General features: G+C 53.7%; 1 protein-coding gene across 1 annotated transcript in view; it reads right to left on the bottom strand.

Annotated features, from left to right (window-relative positions):
* Positions 1 to 22548, bottom strand: part of LOC135324022 (olfactory receptor 5B12-like) — a gene marked incomplete at its 5' end in the record, with an annotated part of 45997 nt that extends 23449 nt beyond the window's left edge. The window contains 2 exons of the mRNA XM_064499456.1: positions 6705 to 6827; positions 22087 to 22548. Coding sequence (XP_064355526.1) covers positions 6705 to 6827; positions 22087 to 22548 — 585 coding nt within the window. The remainder of the gene's footprint in view (positions 1 to 6704; positions 6828 to 22086) is intronic.
* Between the last annotated feature and the right edge of the window lie 209 nt (positions 22549 to 22757).

Below are 22757 nucleotides of genomic sequence, written 5' to 3'. Positions count from 1 at the left end.
CACTATATTAAAGAAAAGAAAACAAAGCACAGAAGGACCATAAGAACACAAAGAAGGTTAAAACCTGGAAACTGCAACCAAACATTCCTTCGCTTTGGATCCTTCTCTTAATTTCTTCCTTGTTTCGTCTTGTATTGACTGTTTCTAGACCTTTCTGTTACAATCAAGCCTGCACCATTAAAACAGATATTTTTGTGCCTCGCACAGAGTCCAGGGCACCAAAACCACCACCTGCCCATGGCTGTCCATGCCACTCCTCACTCTGCACAGAGTGAGTCACACTCTGAGGTGTCAGGCTCTCTTGACTGATAGAAGCAAGCAGGGTGACCAGCTTCAGTGAAATGCTGCATCTTTGGATGGCCAAATCTGCACAAACCTCAACATAGCTGTGTTAGAGGGATGTCTGAAAGGAGTCCCTAACCATCTAGCCACACTCCCGTTTCCTTCCCTGCACAGTAAATGAAGTGCTACTGAATTTGAGGTGACAACAGGGAGGAGGCTGATCTCACCAATGCCAGGCCACTTGAGTGCACATCTATGTCTAACGCAAGTGTTTGGACTTGCCTTTCTAGTCAAGGGAGAGAAATAAGATGTGCCCCAGAGAGGTCTTGAGCGATTTCTGATGACCTAATGCTCCAGAAAGGTTCTCGTAGGTCCTGGGTCACATTTCCCAGCTCCACATAGCCACACAGCCACCCCAGGGCATCTCAGGTAGCAATAGCCTCTATGTGTGGGCAGATGAACAAAGGCCTGAACACCGACTTTTAGTCATAGGGTGAAACCTATTCAAAAGATAACTCTATGCAAGAACTGAAAAAAATCCTCATCTCCACAACTTTTATCAATTGGAATGGATTTTTTATTTCTTTTTTTATTGCATATATTTATTATATACATATATATATACTTACAGTTATTCATTTCTGATTCATTTCCTACCAGCACTCTGCATGGAGAAACTTTGTTCTGAGGAACTACTGTATTCAAATAGACGTATTTCCTATCTCTTCTTCTGCCCCTCTGTCCTTTCCTCTGCGTCTGCAGAGGATGGGAAGAGGCAGGCAAAAAGGACATGGCTGCAGTGTTGATTGTGAGGTCACTTCCACTGCAGCAGCCTGAGTGGCCCTCAGCAGATGTGCTGGCCAGCAGGCACTGTGATGTCACCCAACACCTCGGAGAGCCCACCCAGCAGCAGTGACAGCCCTGGGGAGGGGAGGGGGTGATGCAGGTGACAGGGCCCTGTCTGGGTGCTGATTGCGAGGGCACCTCTGCTGCAGCCACCCCACCAGCCCGCGGCCGGCAGGCAGGCAGGCACGGCTCACGGCCACCCTGCTCAGGACTCGCCCTTCTGCAGCGGACCTGCCACCGAGCAGTGCACAGCTCCTCGCCTAGATCTCCTCCGAGCCCAGGGTGCTGCCCCTGCAGCCCAGGGACAGCACAGGCAGGATCTGGAAGGCTCAGCTCAGTGGCAGCTCAGTGTGCCCAAAGTCTTGCATGATGATTACTACCAGGCACAGGGGGTTTTATATAGTGTGCTACCAAGCAGGAGTCACACTGCGTGCTCTAATGTCCAGTTTGCTGATGGGTGGGTGAGTTTAACTGTGCAAGGCCTGCTGGGACAGGCGTGGCGATTCCAGAAGGAACTGAATCTCACTTGTTTTATTCCACACCTCAGTGCCAAGAGGGCACCTTTGTCCAAAGTAGCTTCAGATCCACACTTGGGATATCATCTCAGAGGGGGTTCACCTCCAAAAAACAGTGCAGGAGTGAGCTAATAGCCAGGCTGTGCCTGGGCAGATCAGGTTCCCAGAGGCCAAGAGGATGAAGGAGCCGGGTGAGTTCATGGTGCTGCAAGGATGAATTACCCCGGATAAGGGTTGAGACCCTCTGTCAGCTGTAACAGAAGCCTGTATGAGCAAGAGTGGACAGACTTCCAAATAGCGGTTGTCCAAAACAAGGGGAGACAAATCCCAGCTGAAGAGCCCCTGTGACATGGGAGCAAGCCAACAGGAGAAAACCCTCCCTGCTGTCCTCTGGATGAACACAGGGCATGGGCTTAACAGTCATGGGTGGGATTCAGCTCCCCTGATGGCAAAACATGCATATCTGAGCTTCAGGAAAGAAAGACTGGAGAGGATGGAACCACCTACTTTGAGGTGCAAACCACACAGGTAGAAAAATCACACCCCAGGTACTGAGACACAAGTCACCTCACAGAATGCCCATGTGCCTGCTCCTTGCCCATCACTTGCAGAAACAGAAGTGACCTCACTGTCACCTTCATGGCCATGTGCCTCAGATTGGCCTTTGAGCTTTGGAGCCTGTCAGCCCCTCAGAAACCAGTACTCTCATCATCATCTTCCAACCCTATATGCCTGCTGCTGGCAGGTCACCTTCTCAGAGGGACATCACCCAGCTATGTGCCTGCTGCTATCCAGTCAGGTACTCATGCAGAAGTGACCTCACAATCACAATCCAACCCATGTGCCTGCTGCTGGCCTATCAGGCACTCAGGCACAAGTCACCTCACAGACAGTTTCCAGCTCCTGTGCTTGCTCCTGGCCCATCACCTGCAGACACTGAAGTGACCTCACAGTTCCCTGCAGGGTCATGTGCCTCCTAAGGGCTTACAAGCTTCTCCTAAAATACAGCCATGATACAACAGCTGTTTGCACTGTCATTCAGAGGGACCTTGGCAGGCTGGAGAAACGGGCACAGAGGAACCTCATGAAGCTTCACAAAGGGATATGTAGTCTTGTACGTGAGAAAGAGTAACCCTATGCACCAGGAAGGTGATAACCGGTTGGAAAGCAGCTTTGCAGAGAAGGACCTGGAGGTCCTGGTAGAAAACATGAAATAGCATGAGGCAGCAACGTGTCCTCATGGCAAAGAAAGCCAATGGCTTCCTGGGCTGCACTGGGAAGAGTGTTGCCAGCAGGGCGAGGGCTCTGTGCCTGCTGTCTAAGCAGGTCCTCAGGCACAAGTGACCTCAGAAGCACATGCCATGCTCTGAGCCTGCTGCTTTCCTATCACATTCTCCAGGACAAGTGACCTCACAAACAATTACCTTCAGCATGAGCCAAAGGCTGACCTGTCAGCTGCTCAGAAAGAAGTCACCTCACAATCATCTGTCAAGCCCAGGTGCCTGCTGCAGGCCCTTCTGCTTCTCTCATGGACATGACCCAGCTATTTGCCTGCTGCTATCCAGTCAGGTACTACGGCAGAGGTGACTTCACAGTCAACATCCAAGCCATGTGCCTCCTGATGGCCTATCAAGAGCTGACACTGCAGGGACCTCACAGTCACCAGTCCCCTTCACTGCCATGTACTTGGTACTGACCTATCAGCTGCTCCATTATAAGGGACTGCACAATGAACATCCAAGCTGTACACTTGCTGCTGGCCTCTAAGCTGCACAGACAGAGGTGACCTCACAGGCACTTCCACACCCAGTGCCTGCTGCTGGACCATCATCTTCAGAGACAGAAGTGACATCACTGTCATCTTCACAGCCAGGGTCCTCCTAGTAGCTTAGGAACTTCCAAGACGTAAATCACCTCATCATAGCTTTGCCACCTATCAGCCTCTCAGTGGCCCATCAGCTGATCAGGTACAAAGAACCTCACAAACAACATCCAAGCCCAGACATCAGCCGATGGCCTTTCAGCTTCCTGATGGACATGACCCAGCTCTGTGCCTGCTGCTATCCAGTCAGGTACTTGGGCAGAAGGAACTAAACAATCAAAATCCAAGTCATGTGCCTGCTGCTGGCCAATCAGCTGCAGAGACAGGAGTGACCACAAAACCTACATCCTAGCCCTGTGCCTGTTGGTGGCCTATCAGGTACTCAGGCAGACAGGACCTCACAACCACTGACCCCACACAGGAGTCAAGTGCTGCCTATCAGCTTCGCACATACTTGCATTTCTATATTGCTGTAGAGAGCTGCAGGTGCCAATCCCTCCTCCTGGCACACTCACCAAACCCTGAAGTCACCTTATCACCAACAGCTGCTGGCCTGGCAGTTGCTCACGTAGAAGTGACCTCACAAGTGCATGTCCCCACCAGGTGCCTGCTGATGGCCTGTGGCTTTAGAGACACAAGTTTCCTCAGAATACCTTCCCCAGCCACCAACATGCTGCTGCCCTACCAGGTCCTCTGCCAAGGAGACCTCACTATCAACTTCCACACCCATCTGCCTGCTGCTGGCCTATCAGGCACGCAGGCACAAGTGACCTCACAAGCAAATGCCCAAACCATTAGCTAAGTGTGATCCTTGAAGAGAGAGGTGACCTCACAGCGACTCTCCCAGCAATGTGCCTCCACACAGTCTGTCAAGCACTGAGACAGAGCTGAGCTCACAAACACTGTCCCTGCCACGCACCTGCTGCTGGCCTCCCTGCTGCTCTGGAGGAAATGACCTCAAAGTCAGTTCCCAGCAATGGGCCTGCTACTGCCCTGTCACGGGCAGACATAGCTGACCACAGCAGCACATCCTCCACTTCACAGCCTGCTGCTGGCCTGCCAGCTGCTCTGTCTGCAGTGACCTCACAAGGGACTTCCCAGGCAGGCGCCTGCTGCTGGCCTATCAGGGACTCAGAAGGAGATGACCTCACAGTCCCCTTCACAGCCATGTGCCTGTCACTGGCCTTCAAGCCTCTGAGACAGCAGCTACCTCATGATAACTTCCCCAGCTCTGAGACAAATGCTGACCTACCAGCTGCTCAGCAGCATGATCTCAAAAGCACAGATCCCAGCCAGGGACCTGCTGCTGCCCTACCAACTGCTCAGGCAGAAGTGACCTCACAGCCACCTTTCCAGCCACAACTCTGCTGCCATCCAAGCAGCTCATCAGTCACAAGTGACCTCACAACCAACATCCAAGCCTTGATCCTGCAGCTGGCCTATCAGCTACTCCAGCAGAAGTGACCTCATCATCAGTAGCTGAGCCATGTGCTTCCTGCTGGCCTGTCAGCTACTGACAAAGAATTGATTTGCCAATGGTGATCTCCTGGCCCAGCTCTTGCAGACAGTCGTGACCTCACTCCCCACACCCCAGGCACACAGCTATCACCTCCTGCAGCTCCCCCTGCCCTCCCCAAGGCTCAGCCAGCTACTCAACGGCCTCCCTGAGTCACATCGTGACAGCACAGATTCACATCATCCCCTCACCATGCTCACAGGGCAGCCAAACACCCCTCAGGGACCAGGTACTACACCAAAAAATCAGCACCTACACCTAGCCTATCGCGTATTGGTGCAATGGTTACCTCACAGTCCAGTTCAAAGCCATATGCCTGAAGAGGCCCTCAAAGTGTCTGAGTCACAAATGACCTCACGAGCGCAAATGGTAGCAATATGCCATCTGCTTGGCACGAGTGACCTCACTGTCAGCCTTGAAGCCGTCGCCTAGCTGCTCACCTGTAACACACTCAGGAAAACGTGACCTCACAAGCACAGACAACAGCCATTTGACCACCAAGGGCCTATCAGGAACCAAGGTGTAAGTGACCTCACGACCACAAACACCAGCCACCTGACCAGCACTGGCCTATCAGGCACTCAGGCACAAGTGACCTGACCACAGGAAACAGCAGGCACAGGAGCAGTACTGCTGAGCAGGCACTGAGGCACAAGTGACCTCACAACCAGAAACAGCAACCATGACCACAGCACTGGCCTATCAGGCACTGAGGTGGAAGTGACCTCATAAGCACAAACACCAGCCATGTGACCAGTACTGGCCTATCAGGCACTGAGACACAAGTGACCTCACAACCGCAAACAGCAACCACATAACCAGCACTGCCCTTTCAGCCACAGAGGCAGAAGTGACTTCAAAACCACAAACAGCAGCCATGTGCCTACCACTGGCCTCTCCAATGCTAAAACAAAAGTGACCTCACAGTCTGCATTGAAGCCATGTGCCTGCTGCTGGCCTATCACGGACTGAGGCACACGAACCTCAGACACACAAACAGCACTGCTCTTCATAACGCTGCTCTACCAGGCACTTACACAGATGGGAGCTCAGAACCAGAAACAGGCAATGGCTCTGCTGCTGGCCTATCAGATTCTTCAGCAACAATGACCTCAGAATCTGCACTGAAGCCATGTGCTTGCTGCTGGCCTATCACACACTGAGGCAGAAGTGACCTCACAAGCACAAAAGCAGCAGCGTGCTTGATGCTGTCTAATGAGATACTGAAGCAAAAGCCACCTCACAAGTGCAAAAATGAGCAACATGGCTGCTGGTGGCCTAGCAGATCCTCAGGCCGAATGACTTCACCAACACAAACACCAGCAATATGCATTGAGCTGCACTCTCAGGTACTGAGGCTGAAGTGACCTCTCAGGCAGCCATGAAGCCATTGGTCTGCTCCTGGCCTGTTAGTGACTGAGGCACAAGTGACCTAAACAAGCACAAACCTGCCTGCTCATCGCCAATCACGCACTGATGCACAGCTGGCCACAAAAACACCAACAGCAGCAATGGGCCTGCTCCCTGTTTGTGAGGCACTGAGACAGGAGGGACCTCACCAGCATCACCAAAGCTATGTGCATGCTGTTGGCCTACCAGGTTCAGAGGCACAACTGATCTCACAAGCACAAACAGCATCGATGTGCCTGCTGCTGGCCTAGCTGGTACCGAGTCACAACCGACCAGAAAAGTGCAGACCTTCACAGAGGAGAAGGCCCCTCACCTGGGCCACTCGCATGGCCCTTGAGTACGCTGTGATCACTCCGTACACAACAGTCTTCTGCAAACGGCTTTCATCTCCTGGCAGGATTCTCTCCAGGTCATGCAACATCTCCACTCTGTCACCCTGGCACCAAATCACAAAAGAGAACAATTGCACTTGCATTTCATTTACTATCAAGTCCTAGCTGTGAGCAACTTGTTCTGTAGCACCTGCTAAATGACAGCAGGACACCACTTCCATTTCCAGTGCCCAGGTACAGAGATCAGCTGAGGGAGCAGCTGCACTAGAAAGAGCTTCTGACATTGTCACATCAACTCAGCACTGCACCAGGCCTTGACCTCACACCAGACCTCGGCTGTGGCAGCTAGTCTGCAAACACACTGTTTCTGCCCCACACAGCTGGCTCTTCTGCTAGATACAACCAAGTGCCAGCAAGAAGAGATGGACACAGGACACTCGCCACTTGCACACTCCCCAGGCACTGCTCTGCTCGTTGCCTTCCCCTGGCTTCTGAGCTCAGACACACAGGGAAGCTCTTGTGGTGACACCAGAAGGTGACCAAGGCACTCCAGGCTCACAAGCTGCGTGCAAACACTCAGCACAAGACCAGGGCCAGAGCTGGCTCCTTGGGCGATGCTGCTGCTTTCAGAAGGAAGGATGCTGCTCCCTGTGGGCACAGCAGGCTGCTGCTTTCCACCCCCACGACCCCACCATATCACAAACCTCCAGCTAGGGACAAGGGTTAGGGCATTTGTTCTGCAATAAAGAAGTTACAGACACAACTTGGAAATATCTGGGAGTCCTGTAGGTCTCCTGAGCCCAAAGTAATCTCTGCCCCTTTCCTTTTGTTAGCTGGAGAAGAAGCTTCTGCGAAGGGAGAAAGGGTGCAGAGGCTTTGAAAACAGGCCCCAGCCATGAGACAGCCCCAGACTGGAGGTCTGGAGAAACACCTGCAGTCCTGTGGGAATGGGTTCTGCAGCAGGAGCCCGGGCTCCAAGCCTGGGTTTGCAGCCTGGCCCTCGGCACATCTTCACCCCTCACAGAGCCAGAAGCCCAAGAGCTGTGAGATTTCCCTCGTTCAGGCTAAGCAGGCTTTGGCCATGCACACAAAGGCACAAAGGCGATGCTGGCATTTGTTAGAAGGGTCTTTGACTTGTCCTATATGGCACCACAACCATCTAGGAAAACCAAGGGGCACTACAGCATTTGCTGCACAAGCCAGCTCTGACAGCATTTGCAGGAGGAGGAATGTGCAGCAGAACAGAGGTAGCAGGAGGGGAACCCACACCCCAGGTGACACAAAAAAGCCAGGCACATTTATGGAAGCCTTTGCATCCATATGTAGCCTCACCTCATTCGCTTGCAGCTGGTTTCACAGAGCGTCACCATGTTGGCAAAGGTGTTGACAGCTACAGGGACACACCTGGCACCTTGCCTCCATCCTCGGGGGCTCCAGGACTGCACTGGCAGCCTACCTGACCATGACTGGAGCAACCTAGGAAGAAAGAATCAGAGGGTTACTGTTGGTTCTGCTGGCCTTACATAGTCACAACAGCCAGGGGCAAATGTCTCCCCTCTATGCTGGGCTCAATTTGCAAGAGCAGAGCCAGCAGGGCCACCAGAGACATTCTATTCCTCTTTCTGGCACAGGTGAGGCCACATCTGGATACCAGGTCCTGTCTGGGCTCTCCAGTTCCAGAAAGGCAGGAACACACAGGAGGGAGGCAGCACAGGGCCACCAAGAAGGTCAGGGGCTGGAGCATGGGGCATATAAAGAGAGGCTGAGAGACCTGGGTTTGTCCAGCCTAAGCAAGAGAAGGCCAAGGGGGATCTACCTGCTCTACACAGCTACCTGATGGAGTGCACAGAGAAGACGGAACCAGATTTTCTTGGAGGTGCACAGTAACAGCCTGAGAGGCAACAGGGACAACTTGGAGCATGGGGCATTCTCCCTAGATGTTAAGAGCAATCCTTTTTCTCCATGAAGGTGGCCAAACTGTGGCACAGGCACCCAGAGAGGTTCTTGCATCTCCATCCTTGCAGAGATTCAAAACTTCATTGGAAAAGGCCTGAAGATACCTCATCTCCTGGGACCTGCCTTGAGCAGTGTGTTGGACCCCCCCCCCCCCCAAGAGGCCTGACTTCTTGTGAGGTGGCATCTCCACTGTCTGCAAGGGTCTGGGCAGACAAAAAGGGGAGAAGTGGCTCTGACTGCTTCGATTAACTCCCCATCCCCCTGATGGATTGGAGTGGATTAGCGTCTGGGATGGGAAGATGAAATGAGGGTCCAGATGCAACAGAAAGCCATGGTGCCTTTCTCCAGAAGTCTCGGTACAATCTCAAAGACTCAGGGAAGCATCAAGAGCTTCAAAAACTGCAAGCCTGAACCTCAGCTGACAGAAAGAAGCCAGCAAACTGCGAGCATCCCTGGCTCACACCAGGATGCTCCAAGGAGGGAACATGGTCACCAATGGTCCCCACCCCAGGTCTCCGAGGAGAACACTGTAATGGCAGGCTGGGCCCTGGGAGCACAGCACTGCTCTCTCCAGACACCTCCACCGGTGATGAGCACCAAGACATGGGGACCACCACCCGTCCCAACCACAGAACACCCACCACTGTGACACCTTGCATCCCCCACCCCTCACCTCACAGAGGGTTCCCAGCCAACATGCACCCCTGCAGCAGGGACACACAGGGCACAGCACCACACATGGCAGCAGCCAGGGCACCCCCAGGGCCCCAAAACACACACAGACCAACTCTCCAGCCGTTCCATTCCCTTCCAGTCCTCCAAGGCCTTGCAACAGGCCCTTCCTCTCAACAGCCAGGCACAGCCCTGCACTGCTCACTTCCCACCTCCAGCAATCAAAGGACAGAGATGTCCTTCAGATCTGGGAGAAAAAGCTCAGAAACCCCCTGGTATTTGGATGGGGCAGAATTTTCTGCAGCACACAGACACTGGAAATCAAATTACTGATCTCACTGCTCACATCAGCACTTCATTCATTTAGCAGTGTAAACATTCTAGCCGGACTCCTTCATCCACCAGGAGCAGGCTGTAAAGCTATGCTTAGCAAGAAGTACAAAGTCAAACTCCATGTTTACATTTACCACAGAACATCATCCTCATTTTAAATGTAGCACTACTAATTCACCATGATGGAGTGCAATACGATTTGTATCAGATGATGTAGAACATTATTGTCAACTTCTGCTTGTTTTATTAGTTGCATTTCTATATTGCTGTAGAGCTCTGCAGGTGTCAATCCCTCCTCCCAGCACACTCACCAAACCCAGAAGTCACCTCACCACCACCATCCAAGCCATGGGCCTTCTCCTGGCCTAGCAGCTGCTCAGATAGAAGTGACCTCACAGGTCCATACCCCCACCAGGTGCCTGCTGATGGTCTACGGGTTTCAAAGGCAGAAGTTTCTTTGAAATAACATCCACAGCCATGAACATGCTGCTGCCCTACCAGGTACTCTGACCCAGGAGACCTCACAATCTGCTTCCACACCCATCTGCCTGCTGCTGGCCTATCAGGGACTCAGGCAGAAGCGACCTCACAAGCAAATACCCAAGCCATTAGCCAAGTGCTAGCCCTGCAGAGACAAGTGACCTCACAGCGACTCTCCCAGCAATGTGCCTGTGTGAGGTGAGCTCACAAACATTTCTCTGCCACATGCCTGCTGCTGGCCTCCCTTCTGCTCTGGAGGAAATCACCTCAAAGCCAATTCCCAGCAAAGGGCCTGCTGCTGCTGGCCTATCACATACCGAGACACAGCTGGCCTCACCAGCACATTCCCCACTTCACAGCCTGCTGCTGGCCTATCGGCTTCTCACCCAGAAGGCACCTCACAGGCACCTTTACAGCCAGGCGCCTGCTGCAGCCCCAGAGGCTGCTGGGACAGGAGGGACCTCCGAGTCAGTTCCCAGCCAGGGGCCAGCTGCTGGCCTGCCAGCTGCTCTGTCTGCAGTGACCTCCCAAGGGACTTCCCAGGCAGGGGCCTGCTGCTGGCCTATCAGGGACTCAGAAGGAGATGACCTCACAGTCCCCTTCACAGCCACGTGCCTGTCACTGGCCTATGAGCCTCTGAGACAGCAGCTACCTCACGATAACTTCCCCAGCTGTGAGGCAAATGACCTACCAGCTGCTCCAGCAGAAGTGAGCTCCAAAGCATAGAGCCGAGCGATGGGTCTCCTGCTGGCCTGGCAGCTACTGACGAAGAGCTGATTTGACACTGGGGATCTCCTGGCCCAGCTCTCGCAGACAGCCGTGACCTCCCTGCCCACAGCCCGGCCAAGCGGCTATTGCCGCCTGCAGCTGCCCCTGCCTCCCCCAAGGCTCAGCCAGCTCCTGAGCGGCTGCCTGGACTCACCCCGGGGCCTCACAATGATCACAGTGCAGCAAAACACCCATTACGCACCAGTTACTGCCCCAAGACAACATCAGCTCCTGCCTAGGTAGCACGTACACCTGGCCCCTGAAACTTAGCAATTGCAGAAGGGCCTGCAAGTCATTCTGGGCAACATCTCCTAGCAGGAGGATTGCATGGGAGCAGCGACCATGGAGCTGGAGACAGCAGGGCCTCATGGCCCAGCCACAGGGAGAAGCCTTCCGACAACTCCCAAGTCAGTTCCTGCCCCAGTGCTGAACACACCCAGCAAATCCTCCACACACCCAGGACAACAAGCACTCTCCTGCTTGGGGCCCTGACACTCTGAGACACGGGGAAGGAGTGTGGCCAGGGCATCTCAGCGGGTGGAACCAGCAGGGCCGGGATTCAGCAGCTCTGCAGCCCGGCCTGGGAGCAGGGCTAATGGCACCGGCCAGGGCAGCACTGGCCGCCCAGCAGCTGCCCAGGCCCTGCAGGAGCCCAGCAGCTCCCAGCACAGAGCTGCTCTGCAAACACCCTCCCGGCTGCTGCCAGGGCCACAGGGCTGCGGCCCAGCAAGAGGCCCGGAGCAGCCGCAGCGGCTGGGGCCCGGCGGGACCTGCGGGAACAGCCTCTCTGCGAGCCCTGGCAATGCACTGTTCAGGACAAAAACGAGCCTGGGGCTGGAGCCCACGGGCAGTGTCTTGCTGCCCCATGGCAGGGCAGGGCAGGGCCCTCTGGCCCCTGGGGCCCTGGCCCCCTGCTTGCGGCAGCCTGGGGCTCAGCAGCCCTCTCGCTGCACCCGGTAGGACTGGGCCGCGGCCAGGCAGGGGCTGCTCTCTGCAGGGCTGCACTCAGCCCCAACGCGTCGCTCTGCAGGGCTGAGGAGCCCCAGGGCACCGGGGCAGCCAGGGCCAGAGCAGCTCGGTCTGCCGGTGCTGGGCAGCGGAGGTGTGGGGCTGGGAGGGGGTGGGGAGATGTCCCTGCTGGGCTGCCCCCAGCACTGCCCCCCACGGCTCAGAGAAACAGGCCTGGGGTCAGCAGGGACTTGTGGGGTGGCGATGGCACCCCGGCCTGTTCCTAAGCTGCTCCCCCAAACAGGCTGTCTTTTGGGTGCAGAGGTTTGACCCCAGGTTGCAGGAGGACAGGGGCTGTGGCCATCAGAGGACAAGATCTCTGAGCCCAAAACATGCTCTGCCAATTTGGAAGCATAAATGGATCCAGCGAGGAGGAAGAGAGGTTCTCCCAAGCAAGTAGATGCCCTGGGGTAATTACAAGGTGAAGGTTTCATTTCCAACATGGGCATTTCCAGCAGGCTCCTGAGAGCCCCACAGGAGCTGCAGGATACTGCAGCCTCCAGGACCCCTTTGCTGCCAGAGCCGGATCCCAAAGGGGGATCCACTTCCAGGGAAGCCTGGACCAGCATTGCCCCCTGCCATGAGCGGATGAAGCTGTTCCCACGGGAGCCTTGGGGCTCAGGGCAGCCCCAGCCCCAGGACCCAGGACTCTTGGCTGCCACATTGTCCCCTAAGCCAGGCGGGACCCTCAGGCAGGGCTCTTGTGGCAGCCCCCCACCTTGTGCAGCCAGCCCCACAGCCCAGGACCCACAGCTGTTTCTGCAGTTAACAGTCTCTGTGCGACACCTGGAGAAGGAGCTCCCAAAGCCCTTACCTTTGGTGGAGAGCCCCAGGACTACTGGGAACAAGGACCTGCATTCTGGGCTGATGGTCTTGATCCAGCAGCTCTCCATCTCGCTTGCCCCCTTTTCATCAGCGTGCCTCTCCAGATGGGGAGAACGGATGCTCTTCCCATCTTGTCACCCAAAACCCTTCCCCAACATATCCCTCTTCCTCTGTCTGTCAGCGAGCAGCTCCAACATGGCCCCACTGCCTCTTGTCCCTCCACCTTTTCATGGAGCAGCTTCGAAGGACAGCAGTGGGGAGCACGTGAGCAGTGCCCAGCAGTGTCCGTGTCTCTCAGGCAAATGAGGACACTGCCATGGCAGCAGTGGGGAGACCTCCCTGTGATGCAGCACATCCCACTGTGACCTCAGCTCGTGTCACCTGGGGGCTCAGTAGGTGACTGCCATGGAGCTGGCACGGCCAGGGAGAGAGCAGAGAGGTTTCCTCTAACGTCCTGGAAAGCAGTCACCTCCCCGACCCCAGTTATATTCCAAAAATTTCTGATAAATCCTGGAACATCTCCAGATGGTGCCAAAGGCTGTGAAATATCTCGGTGCACTGGAGAGGTCACTTCTGCAGACCTACACTGGCAGGTCTCTGCCTTGGGCAGACCTGTGTAGCAGCCTGGGGTTGGAGGGTTGGTTTGGGGTTTGGCATTTTTCAAACAGGAGAAAAGTCATGTGGGATGAAACAGCACAAAGCGTGGCCACAAGCTGAGATGGTTTGGTGAGCCTCAAAATTGATAACTACTTTAGGTTGCTCTTTTTGTAGAAGTAGGATGTAGGACAGTATGGGACAGGACACGGCTTTTGTCCTTGAGGCACCAAAGCAGGCTCTTTGCTTTTGAGAGTCCTCAGCAAGGTTTCTTGGTCTCTGGTGCTTAAGATAGAGGTGATATGGTGGAAAAGAGCAAACAGGTCTTGGCATACATCATCCAGGCTGTTTTATCCAGCACCCTCATCCCCACCATGCTCCAAAGCCAACCGGGCAGGCTAAGTAGCAAACCTGGGGAAGTTTTCCCATTTCCCATGAATTTTGCCCAGCTTTCCTTCTGGCTGAGCCTGGGGTAAGCTGTTTCTCATCTCTGGGTCTCAGCTCATCCTTGGGCTTCTCAGTATGACCTCGAGGCAGCACTTCTCCCCTGGCTACAGTCGGGATCTCTTGGGGACTGTACAGCCCTGGCACCCCACATCTCCCCACCACGGGCACCGTGGCTCTCCTGAGGGGTCTGTACAGCCCTGTCTCCCTGGATCTCCCACAGTTTTGACCCTGGGCATCTCAGGACATGCCCACACACTGCAGGGCTGTTGTCCAGGCTTCGGTGCAGAGCCTGTAAGGCAGTGCAATGCCTCAGGACCTGCATTTTGTCTCATTCAGAAATTTGTGAGGTGACCAGCTCCCAGCTCTGCATCTGCTGGAGTTTGAGAACATCCCTACAACCAACCTTCCTGCTCTTCCGCATCTCTACACAGTCCCAAGGCAACTCTTGCAGAAGGGAGGCTCCATTCCCCTTGCATACTGTCACAAGTCTGAAGTCACTGCAGAAGGAAGGACTCATCTCCTTGCATGGGTTGCTCCTTCAGCCTGTGTCACCCCCTCTGTGGTGCTGGGAGCCCCAGCCCTGCACCCTGGGCTCTCTGCCCTTTGCCTAGAGGCACGGCTTCAAATGACAGAAGTGTTGCTTTAGAGAGCTCCCTTGAAGCTGAGACACATCGTGGAGCTGAAGGCCTGATGGAGGCTAGTCTGGGATGTGGCCATGCCCCCCACCCGCTCCTGCTCTGGGCCAGAGCACCGAGGAAGGTCCCAGGAAGGTTTTGGTGTGGGTGGAATGGGTTTCCCTCCACATGTCCTGAGTCCTGCATGGGTGTCTCTGAGAGCCCAGGAAAATCCCTCTTCTCTCAGGCCTTGCATCAAGGCTTTTCCAGGCTTTTGATACAGAAACACAGCCCAGTCCAGGATCCCCAAGAGCAACACAGCCCCTGGCATAGCCTGAGACCCCCAGGAGCTGTGTGGCTCTCATTTCCACATGCCCTGACGATTAAATGGACAGTTTCCACCATTACCTTTACAGCACCCAAGCTGGACATTGAAACTTCCCATTTTTTCCAGTTTTCCTCCTTCCCTTACCCTTGGTTCATTCAGATACCTAGTTGCTGAGTTGAACTTCAGGGAGTTTAAAGCTTGCTCTGTCTTTCAGTAGTCTGTCCCCTTAGCCAAGCCATTAACTGTACTTATATTTAGCATTTACTATCTGTCCAAAAGGTTTCTAGTAAGGCTGTCCCTTGTGGAAAGCTGACCTCACTGGAGGCAGCTTGGACTTAGCATACTGTTGAGGAGTGTCTTTTTTTTTTTTTTTTTTTTTTTTTTTTTGCAACTATATCATGCTTTTTTCTTTGTTTGCTACTAAAAGAAAAACCTTCTTTGTCTATTTGCAGTTAGTTTTCTAGGTAAAGCAGGAGGAAATTGGGGCCTATGAGCTGTAACATTCAGTTGCAGACTTCAGAGGAATAAGGTTAACTTTTAGCAAGAGTGATGGAAGTCCCAGGTGACTGATGAGAGCAATGGCAGGGTTGGGGAGATGGAGAGGAAGATTGTCCATACAGGGTCTGACCTCTGGGACACTGCTTTTCCTGCATGTCCACACTTGATTAGGAGACACTCTGGATCTATATCATTTGGAGAATGTTGCTGCCACCTATTCTGAAAGCTGGAAAATAATAATCCTAAAAAAAAACCCTTTAAAAGCAGAAACACTTGTATACTACTGAAGTCTCCATCTTTCAGCTACACTCCTAAAACCTCTCCAATTAGCCATACAAGACTTGAAGAAAATTACAGGAAGAGACATGGTTCGTCAGGGCTTTTGCATTTTAATGATCCCCATGGTGGATTTGGTGCTGAGACCATGAACCACAGCTAGTGAGAGGAAATGGAACAAAACATTCAAGAAGTCAATGTCCGAAGCAAAGCCCAAAGTTTTCTTTGAGTGTTAGTGGGTCCCACTGAGGGCCATGAGCAACAAAAATTCCCCAGGTGCTGATTTGAGCAGAAAATTGTGATCACCAGCTACAGGCAGGCAAAGGAAATGTGCAGGTGTTTGATCAAGCAAAATGGGCAAGGATGGACACCCAGCCCCTGGGAAGGCAAATCTTTTCTCCCACATTTCCCAGGGCTCTTCCTGGGGGCAGGTTGCAGGTGGGGGTGCGCAATGCCGAGTGCAGGACAATGACACAACACCTCTTGGGGTCCCTGGGGGACAAGCGGCCCTCAGGCTTGCCTGTGCCCTCAACTGTCTTCACCACAGGCTGTCCTACACTGTCCCATGCCTGCTGCTGTGTGCCTGCAGACTGTAAACCTGCTTCCCCACCTTGCTCTCACTCCAGGATCTCCCTCCCTTTACTGGTGTCTCTCCATCCTCACTGGCTGTTCCTTGAAACACAGAGCCAGGGGCTGATCACAGACTCCCTCTGGGTGATCTCTGGCAGCACAGCACTACTCTTTGAGTGACATTCATTCACCTTAATGCCCAGCCTGAACCTCCCAAGTTGCAGTTTGTGGCTGCTTCCCCTTCTCATGCTGTTTCCCACTACCAAGAGAAGCTCCTGGGAGCCCCTCACGGGGACACACTACTGCAGCTGTGGCCACCCCAGGGCTGAGTCAAGGGGGATAATGGCTCCCCTTGTCTGCTGGCCAAGCTCTTCCTAATGCAGCCCAGGGACTGCTGGCCTTATTTGCAATGAGTGTGCCCCACTGGCTTGTATGACATTTCTCATGGCACTCAGGCTCAGCTCCTTCTATTCACTCCTCAGCTGGCAAGGTCCCATGCTACCCTGAGGCAAGGGATTATCCTTCTTCAGGTGCAGGACTTGCCCCTTCTCCTTGTAAGACTTCAGGAGGTTTCTGTTGGCCAAACTCTCAGGTTTCTAAAGGTCCCCCAGACTGAACCTTTTTTGTGTCAGCTGAAAATGTGTGTGTGTGTGTGAGCAGATGTCTCGCTCTGACTTGTGGTGCCTCTAAGTAGATAAGAGCAGGAGGGACTGCAGGACACCACAAGCAATAAAAGGAGGTTGTAGTTTAATGGAATTCCTGGCTGAAATAGGAATTACCAGGGCAATAATCTCAGAAACACCAAATGAGGGAGCAAGGCAAACAAAACCAGAGCCCATGGGAAAAGTGTAAACAGAAATGTGCTGTTTTTTTTCTGGGAGGGTGTGAGGATGGTGTGACTGCAAGGCAGGAAAGGGAAGGTCAGATACTTGTGTAGAGACAGTTGAGGTTCATGAGGGGTTAAACAGAGTAGATTTAATTAACTGCAGTGGGGTTGCTGATGGGAGGGTGCTGGATGCACGGGTCAGATGCCCAGGCAGGACTCACTCCATGTATCCTAAGGGCCCCTTTTATCTCCTAGAACTATTTCCTTCTCTCAGCTGTACTAACCTTAAGTAGCTCCTGGCTGCAAAGCAACTAGACATGCTTGACAAAACGGAATATGCGTTTCTGGCCTTGAGGGGTTTTGGTCAGTGTGCAGAGAGCACATGCTGGGGCTGCGATCACATACTCTGCCAGTCCCCTGACTCCTCACCAGATCTGCCACGGGTGTTCTCACTGCACTCCACCCCCTGGCTGACAGAGATGTGGTGTTGGTGCCACCAGTGCGTAGGTAAGATCTGGACATGCCTTTCAGGCATTAGCTTAACTGACAACTAAGGTGTACAAGCACCTAAATTATAGCAAATATGTATAATAAATTATAACATACATGCATGCATAACTAATCTCCCAGAAGACCAGGAGTTAAATGCGTTTCCCTACTGTCCTAAATCTGACAGCCATGATGACAGTCACTGGCAGGGGTTGTCCCACACTGATTCTTTGGATTTTACATCATATAGTCCTTGGAGTAGGCTCATTACCTTCTCGATGTTGGGTTCGATGTGCTTACTGCAGGTTGGTCGGTGTCCCAACTGCCATCAGAGTACAGGGTTAGGATGGAGAGCAGCAATGTCACGGCTCCACTCAGCATACTCATCAGGTCTCGGTTCTCTGGGCAAGAGTCTCCCAGAGGGAACATGGACTGGGGCACTTTCCCCTTCGATTAGTACTGGGTGGGTGTCTCCTGGCCCATCAGCAATGATTTCCCCCTCTGACTGTTCGGATTTAGTTGGATCATGCATCCTGTACAGCCAACACCACCTGGGTGCTGAGTGGGGTGCAAGGAATCTCCTTCCTTGATGCTGGGAACCACTATCCCCTCAGATATCGGTTGGGCTATTGGGTTTCCTGGTGCACATCGCAGGGGTTGGGATCTGGTGTAGTGGATCACAGCTCTCACCTCCTCAGGACAGTTCAAGTCAATGTCCCCTGCAACAATGTCCATCCCCTTGGAGAGCTAAACTATTGCAGGGCACCAAGCGACCATAATGCTCCTGAGGTACGGTGACCACTAACCCCATACTCAAGAGATGACGGCTCTCCGGTTCCAGGCTTACTTCTTTGTGTGGCAATCGCAGACCCAACCCTGCACTCCTGGGCTTGGCTCGCATGGGGAGGCAGGTTTAGGGGTGCAGCCATTGCACTCTAAGCACACGTGGCTGCTCCATGGATTCCCCTTAGAAAGGAGCATATGGGGTAGAGCCACGCGGTGGGTGGTCACTGAGGCAGGTAGCTGCCTGATGAACATTTTTGCTCCAACCTGTGAAGGTACCAGCAGGGGACAATTTGCGCAACTGCTCTTTGAGCAGCCTGTTCATTTGCTCTGTCAATCCTGCCCTTTGCAGAAGGCAGGGTACATGATATGTCCAGGGTATTCCCCACTCTCCAGCCCAGTTCTGAACATCATTCCCTGTAAAATGAGTGCCCTGGTCACTTTGGCTTTCCACGGGGAAACCGCATAACCCAGTCAAGTCTTCTAATGCCTTAATGGTGTGAGCCTGGGTGGCTGCGGTGCAGGAGTAGGTGTACAATAGACCAGAGCAGGTGTCTAGAGCAGCCAGGACATATCTGTGCCACTGGCTCTCCTGTAAGGGTCCAGTATGATCAGTTTGCCACACCTCCCCAGGCTTTTGTCCTCTGCAGCTATATTCCTTATTGGTCCACAACCACTGCGGAGCTAGGCGGGTGCAAGAGGGGCAATCCTGCCTGGCCCCTGTTTGTGCCACTGGCAGCTCCCCCTCCAAAAGTGCTGCTGGTGGGGCAGTGGGTGTCATGGATCCCCCTTGTTCTCTCCTGGGATCCTGGGGCAGAGCTCCATCCTACCGAGCTCCTCTCTAGCAAATTAAACTGCCTCTGCCCCATCGTCCCACAGCCTGAACAGCCACTCTAACAACCCTTCACAGGGCTGCTGCCTGCAGCGCCCCTGCACATCCTGCAGCTCTGATGCTTTAAATCACCAGTAGTTGTGGTCCCTTGCAGATTGGCTGCATTTGGTCCAGTGAGCGGCTGCTCTGCCACCAGCCGGGCAGCTGCCTCCTCCTCCTGCGTTGTCTGACTCCGAGCTGGGTGGCTTATCAGGGTCCCAGACATTGCCATCCCAAGTTTCTGGATCCCAATCTGCTTTTCGCACCAGTGCCCGCACTGCCAGGGGACAGACATCTCACCGACCACCCTGTCACCACAAGCAATTTGCAATGCAGGCGGCCAAAACAGCACACTGGTGCTAAAGCTTCTCGACTCAATCCATGGTTGCAGTTGCAACCTCCTGGGTCAGCTGGTGAGCCTCCTTAGCAGCTTTGAGATCACTTGCCAACTGCCCATTTCCCTGGTGCTGCATCAGTAACGCCTTGTCCCAGGTGCAGAGTGCAGTCAGGAGGATCCACCCCAGATCCCCCACTGCCTTTCGCATCACCAGCCCTGCTTTTTCCAGCCACAGCTTGGAAACCAGTTCCAGGAGCCGCTCTGGGGATGCTCCCAGCTCACTCTCTAGCTCTGGCCATGTGGTGGGACGACTCACCCCACCAGCTTGTGAGCCATGGGTGCCCACCGACCCGTAGCAGCCACCCAGGAATGTGGCTCCCTGCCTCCCCCTTGTCCTTTTGCCCCCAAAGAGGCATCTCCACACCAGTCTCCTGCCAACTACGCCAAATGTCACTGCAAGGTGGGCAAAAGAAGGTTGGATAGTGGCAGACAGAGATGCTCAGATGTTCATAAGGGCTTAAACAGGATAGATTTAGTAAAACATTTACACTCCAAGCTGCATGTGGAGACCTGGGAACGGTATGGAGAGGTTGCTGGCAGGAGGCTGCTGGAAGCATGGGTCAGACGCCCAGGTGGTGCTCCATTCGTATCCTAAGGTCCTCTTAAATCTACTAGAACTATTTCCTTATCTCAGCTGTGCTAATCTAGAGAAGCTACTGTCTGGGAAGCAGCTAGACATTGTGGACAAAAGGGAATATGCGTGCCTGGCCCTGATGGGAATTTGGTCAATGTGTAGTTTCACATGCTGGGCCTGCTGCCACATACTCTGCCAGTGCCTGACTCCTCGCCAGGTCTTCCACAGGTGTTCTCACTACAGTGGGGAATGGCCAGTGCTGTGAATGGCTGGTAGAAGGGGCTGGGTGTGTGAGGAGTTTCCTGGGACAGCTTCTCCTCTCAGTACATGCAACAACAAGTGGGCTGGATCTTTGGTCTGAGGCATGCTGTTTGAGGCTCCCCACAAGATGAGGATGGTCTACAGGCCTAGTAGATGGCCTCAGGATCTCCTCTGCATGCTCCCTGACAGCCCTGCAGAGGACCCAGGAGAGGGCTCATCCTCCCAGGCTCATGGCAGGACATCCAATCCTCCAGCTAGGCATGGAGCTTTGTCTGGGTGTGACTTTTGGGGTAAGAACCAGCGCACAGGGTGGGTGAGATTGTCACAAGAATATGTGGGGACAGCAGCAAACTGATGTAGCTCCCAGGTCCTGCTTCTTTCAGCACAAGCTCTGACAAAGGGTGCCAGCCTTCTTTTGGAGCCACCCATCAGGAGGGATGATGGTACGATAAGGTGGGAGGGCGGGGAGCATTAATCCTTCTTCAGCCACTTCCCAGGCCAGGTGGAGGCCAGGACAGCAAGGGCTTCTGGCTCTGCACTGGGAGCTCATTGTAGTGTACCCACACTCTGAACATCGTCTTGGATTAAATGTCACCATTTTTTTCTCCAAGACACTTTCAAGCCCAGTTCCACTTCCTTCTCGTCTCTCCCAATCCCTCCTCTGATCTCACTGGCCGTTCCCACACACCCCTCCCCTGTTCTCCTTCCAAGGCCCTGAGCTAACTGTGCTGCTCTGCAGAGTGAGGAGGCTGTGGGGCCCCGGGGGGACTCTGCACTGGCCATGCTGGTCAGGGTGGGAATCAGACCCAACCAGAGGGGGATCACGGCCTCTAATCCCTCCAGGGGACTGCAGATGTGGCAGGTGCTTGGAAGGACTATGGGGCATTTCCAAAGTCATGTCCTGGTCTGCCTCTAGATTCAGCATGTGGTATTTCATTGACGATGACATGAATCACTCTCCAGTCTCCCTTCTCCACGCCAGCTGGGTCCCCACTGCCTCTCCAGGGATTGCAGAGGCCTCCTTTGCCCACAGATACTTGGGTTTAGTGCTTTACCTTTAGATGGCTCCACCTTGGAGGATCTTTCCTTCTGTGAGGCGCCACTCACTGCCCACACCAGGCACACACTGTCCCAGGAATCCGCTGTGCTCTCCGGGCACCTCCAGCTTCCCCTCCAGAAGGACGGGCATCTGACACTGCGCCTTAACATGTGGCACAGCTCTAGGTATGTAAATCTGTGATCATTCATCCCCTCCACTGTCACTGGACACTGATGGGGGAGTCCTAAATCCAGCCCTTGGTCTCTAAGAGATCATTACACAATTATGAGCGTTTTGCTCCTGAACCGATGGAGAACCCCATTAGCAGCAGCTCTTTTGGTCATGACTTCCTTGGGCCTATTCTTGACAGCAGCTTTGGAAGAAGAGCCAGCCTTCAAGCACTGCACCAGGAAGAACCCACTTTATTTCAGAGATACTGTGAGGGAGTCAGCTCTGACCCAGTGTTGGACACAATTTTACATGGACACCAGGTGAGACAGAGCAGGCTCATTAAAGGTGAAATGCACCCAAGCATTTGTGCAGCAACATGAGTACAAATATTACTAATAATAGTAACAATACAAACACTAAAAAGTGAACAAAAAATGCTCAGTCCTGGTATGGGATACCATGGGAGTCATTTGTGGAGAGAAATGGTAATGCTACCACTGCTGAAAAATGTCCATGAAATCACTTTCCTCAGCGCATCCTTGAGCTCCTTGTTCCTCATGCTGTAGATGAGCGGGTTCACTGCTGGAGGCACCACCGAGTACAGAACAGCCACCACCAGATCCAGAGCTGGAGAGGAGAGGGAGGGGGGCTTCAGGTAGGCAAACATTGCAGTGCTGACAAACAGAGAGACCACGGCCAGGTGCGGGAGGCACATGGAAAAGGCTTTGTGCCGGCCCTGCTCAGAGGGGATCCTCAGCACAGCAGTGAAGATCTGCACGTAGGACACCACAATGAAAATGAAACACCCAAAGACTAAACAAAGACTAACCACAAGAACCCCAAGTTCCCTGAGGTAGGAGTCTGAGCAGGAGAGCTTGAGGATCTGGGGAATTTCACAGAAGAACTGGTCCACGGTGTTGCCTTGGCAGAGTGGTATGGAAAATGTGTTAGCAGTGTGCAGAAGAGCATGGAGAAAACCAGTACCCCAGGCAGCTGCTGCCATTTTGACACAGGCTCTGCTGCCCATGAGGGTGCTGTAGTGCAGGGGTCTGCAGATGGCAACGTAGCGGTCGTAGGCCATGACTGTGAGGAGAGAATACTCTGCTGAAAACAAGAACGCAACCAGGAAGACCTGGGCAGCACATCCTGCGTAGGAAATGGCCCTGGTGTCCCACAGGGAATTGGCCATGGATTTGGGGACAGTGGTGGAGATGGAGCCAAGGTCGAGGAGAGAGAGGTTGAGGAGGAAGAAGT

The sequence above is a fragment of the Dromaius novaehollandiae genome, chromosome 30, assembly GCF_036370855.1.
Source record: "Dromaius novaehollandiae isolate bDroNov1 chromosome 30, bDroNov1.hap1, whole genome shotgun sequence".
Lineage (NCBI taxonomy): Eukaryota > Metazoa > Chordata > Aves > Casuariiformes > Dromaiidae > Dromaius > Dromaius novaehollandiae.
This window is presented reverse-complemented; position numbering and strand designations above follow the sequence as displayed.